The sequence below is a fragment of the Mytilus californianus genome, unplaced genomic scaffold (assembly GCF_021869535.1).
Source record: "Mytilus californianus isolate M0D057914Y unplaced genomic scaffold, xbMytCali1.0.p SCAF_2, whole genome shotgun sequence".
Classification (NCBI taxonomy): Eukaryota; Metazoa; Mollusca; class Bivalvia; order Mytilida; family Mytilidae; genus Mytilus; species Mytilus californianus.
The window spans coordinates 19,982,444-19,998,129 of NW_026262668.1; the positions used below are offsets into that span (position 1 = coordinate 19,982,444).

The 15,686-nt window shown below is 32.0% G+C and overlaps 1 protein-coding gene and 1 long non-coding RNA gene across 2 annotated transcripts in view; one reads left to right on the forward strand and one right to left on the reverse strand.

The window, feature by feature from the left end:
• LOC127729443 (serine/threonine-protein kinase Nek7-like) overlaps positions 1-12,019 on the forward strand; it is a 41,739-nt gene extending 29,720 nt beyond the window's left edge. Inside the window, exons 7-9 of the mRNA XM_052237273.1 lie at positions 570-664; positions 2,277-2,390; positions 6,455-12,019. Coding sequence (XP_052093233.1) covers positions 570-664; positions 2,277-2,390; positions 6,455-6,715 — 470 coding nt within the window. The 3' untranslated portion in view covers positions 6,716-12,019. The remainder of the gene's footprint in view (positions 1-569; positions 665-2,276; positions 2,391-6,454) is intronic.
• Positions 1-15,686, reverse strand: part of LOC127729452 (uncharacterized) — a 140,395-nt gene that overhangs the window by 11,112 nt on the left and 113,597 nt on the right. The window lies entirely within an intron of this gene.

Below are 15,686 nucleotides of genomic sequence, written 5' to 3' on the forward strand. Positions count from 1 at the left end.
ATTTCAATTCTGACCAGACTTGGCTGCATAATTAAACATCCCTAGCAGCCAAATGGACTCTCCACTTTGGCAAGGGTTTTACTGCGGAAAAAGACCAAAGTGACCATATTTCTATTCCCCAGTCACCCTTGGGGATGTTAATGTTGAAAGAATAGAAAGTAAAATATTTATTCTTTGATTTTATGACTTTTAATATAATTACTAGTGAGAAAATCCAGGTTTAATTGTCAGATGTCCTATTTTAAAGAAAATCACTTGAACAATTAGTTACCAGCAGTTAAGTTGTTAAAGAAGCTATATAATTATCAACAGGAGTAAAAACAACATATGCTACACATGAAAGGTGATGTATACACATGCTAGAAGAAATAAAGCTGTTATGTATTATACTATTCTTCACAGATACAGCGATAAGCTCAAGATTACAATTTGAAAATGTGATGGGGTTAAACCAGTTTTACGAGAACACAAACCTCCTGCTTTCCATATCTTGACCATATGTGTTTAAAGTAAAAGACACTGTGTTTGTATAGACAATTCATACTGAGTTAGATTTATTTTTATTACAGTTGGTACTCCCTATTATATGTCTCCAGAGAGAATACATGAGACAGGTTATAATTTCAAGTCCGATATGTGGTCACTTGGATGTTTACTCTACGAGGTAAGATTACGATTAAACTGAAGAAAAAAATCGTTCACCTGCAGTGATTTTGTTATATTCGTCATTTAAGAAACGATTTTCAAAATGATAAAAGTAAAAAAAATATTTGTATGTCAATCTACAATTTTACCTGGTGTCAAATTTAGAACAAATTTACAACCCAAAGATAATCAATGGCCACGACAGGTGTCACAATTTGTTGTTACAGGGTATCTGCCTTACTGATGGGTTGTAATAATCATCATTATTTATTAATTTGTAAATGGAATCGGTCAATCAGGATTTTTGATTTAATCAATTTATCATACCACCACTATTGGCAACGTTTGCCGTAGTTTCATGATACAAACATAATTAATTGAAAGACGAAAACTGTAATGAACTCATAAGAAAACCTCGTTTACTGTGGATTCATTAATTTTCGTTGGATACTAGTTTTCATGGATTTCGTGGGTACAGGAGAACCACGATTTAAATGTTCAACGAATTACAAATTTTCTAAAGGAATGAATGCAGACTTTGCCAAAACCACGAAATTAAATATCCACGAATATGCAAGTTTTCCTAAAACCACGAAAATTGGTACCCACGAAAATAAATGAATCCACAGTATCTTGAAATATGTTTAAATTTTTAAAAACAGTCATGTTTCTGTTTGGTTCTGACTAAAAAATTGCCACCATTTGTATTCATTTCTACTGTGTATAAACCTGCACTGGTAGGAGCAAACTGTTTCAAGTGAGATAACTCAAATTTATCCTTTTCGCAATACTGATAGACCAACTCAAAATCTGTCTCCATCCTTCTATAATTTAGGCTTTGGTCTTTTCAGTCCTGGGGCATAGATGGGATTTTTTTTATATATATGAGCACAATATAACTCCCTATTCCTTATTTTTCTGGTTCTTTTTCTATGTTTTTGTACCCATTATCTTTTTTCTGAAAACGACATCCAGACACTCAGCCTGACATGGCTAAGGACAGGAAACTTAACTCTTACTATTTAGATCTCTGAGGTGTATTCTATATTGACTTGTCTCAGATAAAAAGTGTTAGCAGCTCTATTTTCAGGCAAATAGAAGTTATTTTATGTTAACACTAGTAGCTATTTTATATGTCAAAAATTACTTTTTTAAAGGTGATATGCATCTTTATTAACATAACAGTTTGTTTTGTTTTAATCTGTATTGTTTTATTTATTTGTTTGCTTCTGAAATGCTGAAAAAGAACACATTTAACATGTTTTTGCATGTCATAAAGTCTATATAACAACTGCCATAGAGTTATACTGTTACTCAAAAAAGTTTGGTGACTAAAGCCCTCAGAATCCTAGGTTAAACCTATAAAACCTATATGTTTTCATGAAACAACCTTTTAAATTTTTCACAAAACTGTATTTTAATGATGAGACAATTCTATTCACAAACACTTCTTTTAATTGTTAAAAATTGTAAATTAAATGTTCAAACTATTGTATGTCAGCAAAATGTTTTAAAAAAATCAGTTTGTGTTTATCTCAAGTGAGACTGTGCAGAAAAAATCAGAAAGATTTTGTTTTGGTGATCTCTGGGAAAATTGTATTAATGATTTATAATTATATTGTTTTTTTCAGATGGCAGCTCTTCAGTCACCTTTCTATGGAGACAAGATGAATTTATACTCTTTGTGCAAGAAAATAGACCAATGTGATTATCCCCCCTTGCCATCTGATGTTTATAGTGATGAGGTGAGTTATTTCCCTTTATAGTTTATTACCCTTTGACATTTTTTGTTTGCTAGCCAGTATTCCAGCTTGGATTTCATAAGGGCATGGTGCCAATCCTATAGACATGTATAGAGGACATTTAACCCTTGAAATGATAATATGAAAAGGGCATGTTTTAATTAAGTTATTAATCACACATTGTCTTTATTCATTAAAATACTGGTTATATATATACAAACACAACATGAATACAAATTACATTTCTGAATGATTAGCCCAGATAAAACTTTATCTTTCTTCTTTTGTGCTGAAAAACTTGTCAAGCACCTTGTCACACAAGTTTTCAACGCATTGCTTTTCACAATTTTGTGCTGTGCTTGTCTTTTGACAATCAGACAAATCATAACCCGAATAATTCAGTCCATCCCATTAATTGATCTTTCCTACTTGCGAGGGCCTGAATTCCTAACACGCTAAAAACTTAACCAATCCTGGATTTTGATTGGTACCCTGTAGAAGAGGTGACCAATCAGCAATCAGCTCAATTTTATCGAGATAGGTAAATACCGAGCTAATTCCAAATGATTGATTGAAGATTTTTCATTGTCTATGCATTCAGGCGTTAATGTAGTAATCGTAGATCAGCAGAATATAACGACTGAATTATTCGGGTTAGACAAATCATGGAATCATCAATACTTTGTAACCATGGTCTACCAGACTGCCATATGGAATCAAAACCAGTTCGATGTCCACTGTTTGTTTTCTTCTTTTATTAGGGCTTTCTGTATATTCAGAAGCACTACACTCCAATTTATTTTTAAAGTGATCAACATTTTTTTTTTTGTCTCGCCTGAGAAGAAAGTCGCAGTATGCGAGACATAGGTATTACTATCCGGCAGCTGTGTAAACTATTTGTATAAAGCTTTATATTTCAGAAGGTAGAAGACCTGGATGCTTCATATTTTGTATGCAGATACCTTATGTTACGAAGTTTCCGTCAATCATATGACCATTGTCCTTGACCTCATTTTCATGCTTCAGCGACTGCTTGAAAAAAAAATTGGAGTTTTTTTGTCATGTGAATTTCTCACTTATTCTGAGTAATAGGATAACTATATTTGGTATATGGGTTCCTTGGAGCGTCTTCATGTCTGTCAGACAGTGTTCACCTGACCTCGACCTCATTTCATGGATCAGTGATCAAGGTTAAAGTTACATGATTAAATCTGTTTCTCAAATACTATAAGCATAAGGTCAATTATATTTGGTGTATGGAATGATTGTAATGGGTACATGTCAGTCTGACAGGTTTCATCTGACCTTGACCTCCTTTTCATGGTTTGTTGGTCGATGTTAATTTTTTGTGTTTTGGTCTATTTTTCAAGTACTATAAGCAAAAGGTCAACTTTATTTGGTGTATGGAATAATTGTAAGGTGCACATGTCTGTCTGGCAGGTATAATCTGACCTTGACCTCATTTTCATGGTTCATTGGTCAAGTTAAGTTTTTGTGTTTTGGTCTGTTTTTCAAATAGCATACGCAATAGGTCAACTTTATTTGGTGTATAAAAAAAATCATAAGGGGTTCCCCAGAACCCTGTGTCTCGCCTACGATTGCTGCTGTCAGTGTTTAAGTGTAATGTTGACTTAAAAAGGGAGTCCATTTATCAGTAAAATACAGAATTTTTAAAACAAATCACTTTCTCTTTAGATGCTATTTCTTAGTCTTGAAGGTTAGCTTCTGTCAAATATTCATAACAATCCATGAAGGTTAACAAACTTATCATGTCAAAACAATTTAATCCCAGACTGTCAGTAAATGTTAACTGTAAAAAAAGTCCATCCATCAGAAAAAATACTCACCGTACTTTGACCTATAATGGTTTACTTTTATAAATTTTGACTTGGATGGAGAGTTGTCTCATTGGCACTCATACCACATCTTCTTATATCTATCAAAATGAAAATATATTTTCAAAAGTTTGCTTCAGACGTTATCTCTTAATCCTAAAAAAGTTTCATAAAATTCTATGAAGGTTTGACAAAGTAATGTGTAAAAAACTTTAATCCTAGACTGTATATACTTGTTAATTGTAAAAAAAACTAAGTCCATTTATCAGTAAAATACAGAAAAATGAAAATAATTATTTTCAAAATTTTGCTCTGGATACTGTATTTTGGTCATTGACAAGCTTCTGTCCAAATTTCATATAATTCCATGAAGGTTTGACAAAGTTATTGATGACTGAAAAACTTTAACCTCAGACTGAATCTGAATGTTAAGTGTAAAAAAACTAATTATCAGTAAAATATGGAAAAATGAAAATAAATATTTTTAAAATTTTTCTCCGGATACTGTATTTTGGTCATAAACAAGCTTCTGTCCAAATCTCATAAAATTCCATGTAGGTTTGACAAATTTATTGATGTTTTAAAAAACTTTAACCACAGACTGAACCATAATGTTGATGCCGCCAATGCCAAAGACAGAATCTAGGATCGCTATGTCTCGCTTTTGTGAAATTTACAGGCTCAACAAAAATTATAAGATGTATATGTCTGTCAGACTCAATTTATCTGACCTTGACCTCATTGTCATAGATCTTTAAAAATGTTAAGTTTCTGTAATTCTTTTAGTATTTAACCTTTATCTTAAAGGTTGTCAACATTAACTCAATGGTCAGTAAAGCAGGCAGGACATTTCAGTGTGTGCACTCTTGTTTTTTTATGGACTTTCATTTTCAAAACTTCTATTAGATTTCTGAAAAAAATATTTTTTCTTGTATTTAGAATTTAGAAAGATCGATTTAAAACATCAAAAAGTTTTAAAAAAAAATCTCTTTAAATTATCAAATATTCAAATTAAAATAGCGACTGTTAAAATTAAAAATATATAACATAGCAGACTCATAGCAGTGTTCCAGCTAGGATTTCAAAAGGGCAGGGAGCCAATCATGAAAAAGGCACTTTAGCACGATGATTGATATTTCAAAAAGGGCATGTCAAACATTGTCTTATGTTAACTGCAGGGGTTTCAGCTAGGAGTTTTGAGGGGGTTTTGTCACTTTTACGCTAGATGAAAATCAACCTTATTTTGGGTAACAGTATTAAAGGGACCATGCAAGGACGTATATTACTAGCTCAGTCTATGATATAGTACTAAAAAAGTCAACCAAACTTCTGTTAGTACATTTTGTATATTTAGATTGTTTAATTTCCTCTTGTAAACGTCTTTCATGCTTATGCATTGTGATTGAATTAAGACAAGAAACACAAACCCATAATGTTATATAGATTTTTATTTAATGAGTTCACAGTATTGACAAGGAAGTTTTATTTTATAATGGGGGATGATAACAAAAAGAATAAAATAAAATATAATTGATCTTCAAAAAGGCAGGGCACCATGAAAAAGGGAAAGGGCACCTTGGAAACTGTAAAAAGAGCACAGGGCGCCACTCTAAAAAGGACTAGTGCTGCACCCTCTGAAAACTACTTAGCTGGAGCACTGCTAGCTATCCTCAAGTTTGTTTTCTTCATGTCATCTTTGTTTTCTGCTTGGCTTATCTATTGAAAAAGTCGTATGTATATATGTTGTAATAAGTACAGATTTTTTGTACAAGTTACAATGTATGTGCATTTAGAGAACCCCTTAACACAATTGGAAATAACAAGCATACTGTCTTTGATTTAGCTTTTACAAAAAATAGTCTAATAGATAACACTGATACAAAGTTTATATAACAACATTGTGAGATATATGAGGGTCCAACTCCAGAACCATGTCAGTAGTTGTATTTATTTAAAAATTAATTGTTTCTTTTTTCACTTTTGAGAAATTTGATGGAAGATCTTTAAAAGTGATAGTCTGTGTTAAATGTATTCTTATATGTTTGTTTTAATTCAGGGAAATTTAGAGCTTCACAAATTGTAAAGACACTTGTCTATTGTTCAAGACTGTATGTTGACCTTTAGAGGTCACTGGGGTTTTTGTTTTGTTATTTGATTGCTGTCTCATTGTTGTATACTTCAAATCTTTTGATTTATGAGCACAAATAAAAGTTAATATTTGTTTAATTACAGCTTAGAAATGTGGTAGCCTTATGTATTAACCCAATACCCGACCAGCGTCCAGACATTACATATGTATACAATGTAGCACAGATGATGTATGACCATTACACCCAGCCGGCATTAAATCCATCTCCCGTTGATCAACAACAGTTACAGTTACAACTTCAACAACAACAACAGATGCAACAACAACAGTTTCCACAACAACAGTTACCACAGCAACAGTTGTCACAACAACAACAAATTGAACAACAAAAACAAGTAGCATAAGTGGGTGTTTGTAACAATGTCTGTGATATTTGGAATAAATTATCTTTGAATGATATTGAGAACTTTGAAATCATAAAGGATAATTATATACAATAAGATTAAGAAGCTGAAAGATATTTTTGAACAACAAAATTGAAAAGCATAGGGACAAAATTTGTTTATCTATTTTAATAGGAGTTTTATGTGTAAGATACTTACTCTGTGTATTTATTTCTGTTTTCTATTCAAATCAAAACCTGCTTAGGCCATTTAAATGTTTGTTTCTCAAACCTTCATATTTATTTTGTTGGTTTGGTTCAGGTGTTATTTATTTCTTGGCTTTTATGCTTTTACATGCATGGTGTTCAATTCTTAATGGCAAAAGATGTTTGCCCCTTGGAAATCTTGTTGTTTCAAGACACTCTTTACCTTGTGTTGTTCGGCCACAAGAACTGTTTAGTTAAGTGTGAAATTTATTACTACAAATAACTTGTCAGACTTTATTGTTATGTTCAAGGAAAATAACTATGTAAGTACCATTTTGGTCGAATGTAAAATTTTATGCACAAATTTTCAAAGCAAATAAACAAACAAAAAATGATAAGAAAAATTATTATAGCAGTACATGTATTCCCAAGATCTTTATTGACACAGGCATGGCTTGAGAAACAAACAATTTTTACTGGCCTGATATTTAATTTTTTTTATAAAATCATACAAGGCCTTAGAATTGGACATTGCTTTATTATCACTGTAATTTTCACATCAAGCAAAAAAAAAAACAACATCTGTCTCTTTAGAAGTTTTTAAAAAATGTCTTAGAAGCTTAGAAAGATTTATTTAGTATATATTAAGTAAGGAAATATGCTCATTTAGAATAACAACATTTAGTAGCTTTTGTGATATTGGGATCTTATTGAAGAAGAAAAAACTGTGATTTGTTGTATTAATGTTATACGATTGTAAAATGTCATTTGTGACCTTTGAACTATGTGTGACTCCTGAAAATGGTCAGATAAATATACTGGCAGAGTTATATAAAAGCATCTTGATCTATAAAACCTAGTTTGAATTCATGTTCTATAGGTATTCTTGAATAGAAAACTTCATGTCACATATGAGATTTTGAAATGATTTCAAATATTATTTATAGAGGTTGTTGTGTTGCCAAAAGTTTGTATCCTCTCCCATTATTAGAATTTTATCCCCACCCCACCTAGAGTGTGATTGAATCTGTATCTCATTGTGAGTAGAATTTTATCCCCACCCCTAGAGTGTGATTGAATCTGTTTCTCATTGTGAGTGTGTAGTTGAACTTTCCATTTATCACAATTTTATCTTCATCTAGTGTGTAACATTATAGTGATTATTGTGATTCACTTAATCATTGTTATAAAATTCATAGTCCCTAATTACAGAAGTAGAATTCCATGTTAGGTTCATTGTCCCATGATTTGATGTGTCATTCCAGGAATTTTTTACCCAAGGAATTCCTGGGATCTATCTATATTATCTTTATTTTGATGTAGAAATAATTTTTAAATTTAAGGGAGGTAATTCATGCATTAAACTGTTTACACTTGCTACAGCTCCGATGGATTTTTTTACATTTCCATTTGGCCATGATGGGATGGTTACAGTGTGGGTAATATTCTAGATAGTGCCCATTCTGTTGAATGGACATTCCATTTCTTTTGTTTCGTCATATAACACCTTGGAAAGAAATGGGACAAGCTTTTGTATTCAATATTTTTACAAAAATCTTTTTGTTAAAATTCTGGGCTGCACATTGTTTTGCAGTGGAAAATATGAGATCCACTCGAGCTGTGTAAGTGTTTATTATTCAGTAAAACCAAATAAAAAATCAGTACAAAATAGTGATTTTATAGTCATTGGGTTTTAATTTACCTGCTGGCACATGATTACAACCCTCCCTGTAGGGAAGGACATCTAAAAAGTTAGGAGGTATACTGAAAAGTACATTTATTAACATTTTGAATTTTTTACTTTTAAAAAAAGATTAATTGTAATCAGTTAATAAACCAGCGTCATGGACGAGAATGGTTTATTTTCTTAAATTTTCCTATGATATTTCTGTATGATCCATCTCCCGCTACTCGAGTACTATGGGTTTATCTCAATGGAGTAGAAAAGGAATGAATTATTAGCCTACGTTATTGATGTTGCCAAAGAAAATAGTAATATACAGACTATCAATGATCTTTCAAACTCAAGGCTATCCCCCTTTGGTGAGTTTGTAGCGAGAAACCCCCTCCCATTTTAAGAACCATCAATACTCTAGATCTTTAATTGTATGGTATGGGGAAAATTTTTTAATATGGAAAGTGAAATAGATCTCAAAAATGTGTAAGGAGCCAGTAGTATTATGAGAGGCTTAGACCTCTCACTCCTCTCAGGGTAGAGTCCTAGGCCTATGTCGTGACAAATTACATCCTTAATTCCAGTAAACCTTGTGGTATTCCTGTCCAATCTTGTTCATTGACTGTGCTTGTAAATGTGAGGATGTTAATTAACTAGTCTTATATCATGTTATGTGTGACCAGCCCCTTGATGCCCAGGGAAAAAACATTATCCATGTCTGTCATTCTATTCTATTTATATTCCAAAATCCAACATTTGTCCAACTTTCATTGTATCCTGTAGATATTGAGGGGATTTTTGGTTTATGAGTGTCTGATGGTGAGTGACAAATGAAGTGTGCATATCATTTTGTCTTTCCTCTGGCATGGGACATTTGTTGTATTGATAATTGAATATTGTTGTCATGGTAACTACACTGTTTGACAACAGAAATCATGTTGTAATGTGAGAGTTTGTAACCTTAAGAATGGTTGTCATGGAAACTATATTGTTGCACAAAAAATATGTACCGGTATATATGCATGAGTTACTCCAGTTGAACTCGTGTTTGCTTGTACCACAAATAACAGGCAAATGCTTGGTTACTGCTGGCAACTCCTAACATGGTTGTCATGGTAACTTTATTGTCTTTTAGAAAATTGTTAAGTGATTTATTACTGCTGATAGCTGAAAATAAAAAGAACTCCTTCTATGTAAAAAAAAAAATCAGAATAGTTTCTATGTTAACATATTTATGTTGTGTCACATTGCAGTCTGATAATTAGTTTTCACTCTTTGCTTTGTTTATCAAATGTACTGGTTCAATTATAATACTGGAAGTTTACCTGTTGTGAGTCAGCTGATCGTTGAATGAGTATGTTATATAGTTTATCATTATTGTTGAAATCTTTATTGAAAGACATAGTAATTTATTGATGTTAATTACAATTGACTGTTGTTATATATATGTGTTTATACAAATGTATTAAAATTTATTTCAACAACAAAAAAAACCAATGTAAACAGATTTAATAGTAAAAGATATGCTTAATGTTGTATTAAATGTACACCATTTAGACAGACCCTTATTGAAGTGTAAATATTTTAAAAGAAATTTGTTTTTCTCATATAAGTTTCCCTGTTAATTGGAAACTTGTATATATCTTAGGGAAAACTCTGATAGTATATATTTGTACAATTATTTTATTTTTTCATCCAAACACAAACATAGTTCATTGTTTAAATTTTTTGTGTTCAAGTTTAAAAAAAATCTATATACCTTAATTGTTTAATGAGAAAAAGTAATACCTGGAGAAAAAAGACCTAATTTTATATCAAATTTAATGGATGTAATTTAATACTTTTACTTACACATTTTGAGCATATAAAATATGTTCATATGGCTTCAGTATGATATAAACAGTTTCTACCTAACCATGATCTTGATAAATCATTTTCTATGCATACTTTGTTTGCATCACGTAATTATAATTGTTTTTTGGGGTCCTTTTGGCATTATTTTTACCGATGTACAATATTTGCACGTGCCTGTAGAGCATCTTTACCTGGTTTATTTAACTGATTTCAGAGTGTCTTCTATTTAGCTTTATGCCTATAGGCTAACTTAAATTTTGAACACAGTTTTTAAACTAAGCTTGTTCATGATAAGTTATTTCCATCAGCCCTTGATAAACATTATTGATGTTAAAGCATATCACATCGTCTCTCTTCTAAATCTTACTTGCATAAAACTGTTTTGTGGATCATATTTAAATGTTAGGTGAAGCAATGTCAGAAAAAGGAGTTACATTTTTAGAATTAAAGATGTGATGAAATCCGTCCAGTTTGACTTTTGATAACTTCTACTTTATTATTTTTGCATGAATTTTATCACCTGTGTTTTTGAGATATTTTTCAATCATTTTTCAATCATTTTTATGTGATAAATATAAACCCCATTAATACTATCATTACTGTGAAAATTTGAAATAGAGCTGTTCTTTCTTCTTTTTTCATTTTTAACTCCTGCTATTTTAAACATAGATTTTTTTTCCATCCATTTCATCCTCGTTGAAAAGTTAATTTCATAAAAAAAATAATCATAATCAACACAAGACTTGTGCATATATCAGATACGTTTGAACTTTGACCCTTGGCTTTTTGAAAAAAAATTGTGTTTAAGATTTATTGTCTTAGCCACAACTCCTTCATTACAAAGGACAAATTGACAGAACCATTATGAAATAACTAGTATAAAGAAGCCACACTCTTAAGAATGATCAAATGTTATTCATACTGCATTCTTGTACTCACATGATCAAAGTTTGTTACACATTTTATAACCCACCCCCCTTTTTTCATGTAGGGGACTGATAGCTTCACAATGTGTTTCTTTTTCTTCAGGGCTGAAGATTTATTTTTACATTTTATATTATACTGATCTGCTTTGTTAGAACGACAACGGCTTTAATTAGGCCTGAAAAAGAAAAAAATGCCAATTTAAGTTTTAAAATAATGTCCTATCTAAAAATCTCAACATTTTGTTCACTGATTTGTGATAGTATAATGAAAACCTTTGTTGGAATGGTGTATCTTGCATACACAGCCCTGAATCCAACCCTGAGAGATAATAAATAAAGACTTTCTTTTCTTCAACTTTGTTGGTTTGTTTATTTTAAACTTCAATTGGATAATTTTTGGGGAGAAAATTGAAAAAAATAACACCAGATATGACTTACCCGCTACTAAAATTTATCCTGCTATCAGCTTGAACAGATTTTCTGTATATGTTTTTGTTTTTGTTATGAGAGAGTGATGAAGTTGAACATTCCTTTGATGATTTGTTATTTATTTTGAATTGTTATCATGTACACAGTACGTAATATATTTCTGGTAAATTTGTGCAATTTGTAAATATGACACATAACATTAGACGTGAATAAAAACAGATATAAGATTCCCTGATGCAGTTTTTTGTAGTTGTTTATTCCACTTACAGTGACCTTGGCCACATCAAGGTGTCCAGCTTTTTATTAATGGAGGAGGCTTGATTTACCTGACGGGAAATACCATCCTTCTGCAGGAAAAACGATCAATCCTTGTCAATTAAGATCAGAATGGAACACACCTTGACCTCAGAGTTGACAGACATTGTAGATAAACTATTCTGACCACTCAGTAACTGAGCCTCCTTGATGTTTTGCCATGTATACTTAAGTTTCTGATTGTTGTTTTTATTGCACCTTATTCAACAGGTAATTAGGAGCCTTTACTATTACCTAGAATCCTAACGGGCATGGTAAAAAGTGAGTAAATTTACATTATTTGTGTAATCAAAACCTTCAATTTTCAACCCAGATCCCTGAAACTTTAGAAAGAGATTACACACACATTGAAATTGTGCACCTCCTTTTATGGAACATCAGCTGCAACTCATAATAGTCATAAATGAAGCTTTTTATGGAGATAATTGAATGAGAAATGCACAACAGTCAATTTAGAACAATAACAGTTAAATCCCTTTGCACATAATTTGTTATTACGAAGAGTTACTGTGTTATCATGTTACAGATACAACTATGTATTTTATTATTTTATTCAAATCTAGATTGCTGTGTAATATCAAGTCAATATCTTTATAACATTTGTGTAGTAGATCAATTTAATAACCAAATAAGGCAATTTTCATTTGTATTTCAGAAATTTATATTTTTAATTGAAATGCTTACCTTGCGTCCGTCATCCGTCCGTCTGTCCAACTCAGTCTGTCATTAGGTGTAAATTTTTTCAAAGATCTTCTCTGAAACCACAGGACCAATTTCTACCAAACTTGGGCTGAATGATCCTTAGGGTATCTAGTATAATGTTTGTGTTTTTTATTCTTGCCCTTCAAGGAACATCATAACCACCATGGCTAAAAATAGCACATAGGGGTAAAAAGCAGTTTTTGGCTTATATCTCAAAATCTTAAGAAGTAAGAGCAAATTTGACAGGTGAAAACTAATCAGCAGGTCAAATGCTATCATTGGAGGAATTTTCAGAAAAATCAAATTCCTCAACTTTTTTCAGAAACTATAATAAATTGTAAAAAGTAAAAAGTAAAAGTGTTCAAAATTAGATCTACAAATAAGTCAAGATGGTCAAAATTGTGTTTGACTGCTTTTAGGAGTTATTACCCTTGAACAATAGTTTTAATCCAATTTTTTTTCAGACACTATTATAGATCAAGAGAAATTGTAATTAGCAAAGACGCTATTCACAATCAGATCTACAAATTAATCAGCATTACCGAAATTGTCATTTGACACCTTTAATGAGTTATTGCCCCTGAATTACCATTTTTACCCATTTTCTGGATTTATTTGCTAAAACAAAGATTGATGGCAAACAACAGTATAAAGCAAAATTGTTCAGCACATTAGGAACTACAAATCAGTCATCCTGTCCAAAATTGTCAACTGACTCCTTATAGAAGTTATTTCAATGATGATTTTTATCCATTTTTGCTTTTTTGTCGAAATATAGGTCTGGGGTTAGAGAAAAATTTAATTAAAGCGAAAAAGACCAGCACAATTAGATCTGCAAGAAAGACAACATGCCAAATTATCACGCTAGTTGTAACCCTAATCCTGACCCTAAAGATTTATTGCCATTAAATTACTTTTTGTATTTCAAAAACTTTAATAGATAGAAATAAACTGTAAACAGTAAAATATGACCATCATTACAAGACCTACAGAAATGCCACAAAAAAATTTAAAATAAAAAACATAACTGATTGTAATAGATCAAACAAATATTTTCAAAATGGCATATTCTTAATTTACCAGGTGAGGATTCAGGCTCTTAGGAGCCTCTTATTCTAGACTGGGAAACTTGGTAATCTTTTCAGCAAAATCTTTCAAAAGAATGGGGACATTTCAAACTTCATACTTCATAGTTAAAAAAAACAGCATGCCAAGATGAAAGAGTGTTGTTTAATTACTGTTGTTCAAATAAATCAGAAAATTAGTAATCATTTATCATAAACGTTTTTGTAAACTATACATGCAATTCTTATACCATACAGAATAAAGTTCTATCTAAAAATTTATTCAGTTAACTTTTAAATGATCTTGGTGTTGACCTTGCTGTAGATTTTGGTGTTCCAACGCGTCCAATGTGTGCAACTTTTTGCTGAATTGATCCCAGGCGAGTTGTAGTTTTCACTAGATCATACGGATATTCAACAGTTATGTCAATCGATTTTAATCTAGTCGACACCATTTTGATCTCGTCCTCCATGGCCTTTGTCTGTATACGAATGGCTGCTAGTTCTTGCACTGCCTGAGTATTACCAGAATTTTCTTGGATGCTGTCCAAGAGCATTTTATAGAAATTCAATGTGTTATTCTTTGTTTTGAATGCCTTTGCTTCCTTTTCGAGTTCTGTTTGTTTTTGTGTATGGAATGCATCGAGTTCTGTGGCCAAATTATCTTCCAATTCATCTAAATGGGTATTGATCTTTTCTCTAAATTCTCGAAGTCTTCCCTGTTCCAATTTCAATTGTTCATCCAGTTTCTTCTTATTTTGCATACGTCCTTGAAATAGTTTCTCCGTTTCAGTTTCTAAAGTGTCTACAGCTTTGCGCAGTCTCATAGTACTAGGGTCCATTTTTATATTGATAGCAACCTGATGTAAAAGTACTACAGTGCAACCTTTATGCATGACCTTTGCACAAATTGGACAACATGGCGTCCATTCCTCTTTGCAGAAATGAGTCATTTCTTCATTATGATGGTATTTACATTTGCGAACGAACTCAAAATTTCCAGGAGTTAGCATCTCTTTAAGTCTGACAACCGGATGTCGGAGTTTAGTTGTTGTTAAATCTTTATGATAGTCGGCATGTTCATCACACAGCGCCTGGGCACAGTAGCCACACCATGAAGAAGCCTTTGCTTCCCTCCCACGTTCCTTACAACGATTACAAGATGGCGAAGACGCACATTTTCTACTCATTAATGTAGAAATTAGTGTACTAGTTGGAAGATTCTCAGCAAATTCTTTAGCAGACATATTCGAAACAGTTGCGGCAGGCATTTCGCAAACCGGACATGAAACGTGCGAAGAAGATTTTGTATCCTTTATTTGTTGAACATAGAACTCTATACAAGCTTCACAGAACGAATGAATGCACGGTAAATGTTTAGGACAACACATGTCCTTCTTGCATAAATGGCATGTTGTAAGATTGAGAATAGACTCGAATGGCGTCTCGGACTTCCTGCTTTGGACAGAAGCAGACGAATGTTGCCTCTTCTTCAGATGTGGTCCTTTTGACGTTGTGAAGATTGAGCTCGACATCTTATCTTGCTGCCCACCTATTTTGAAGCAAATTTGCTGTAATTCTGTCCTCAAAATCTTCCCTTTTTGTTTATTGATATATCAACAATGTGTCAGCATTACTGATATCTACGTAGACAAAACTTTTGCCGTACTGAAATTACTGATCCATATTAAGAGTAACAAATACAAATATTGAATTAGTTCGTTGCCCATGAGTGATATGAGCAAGTGGAATTTAATATTTCGATATTGTTAAAACATTGATACCTTCTTTTTAAATTTTATTTTCTTTTACTTCTTTGTT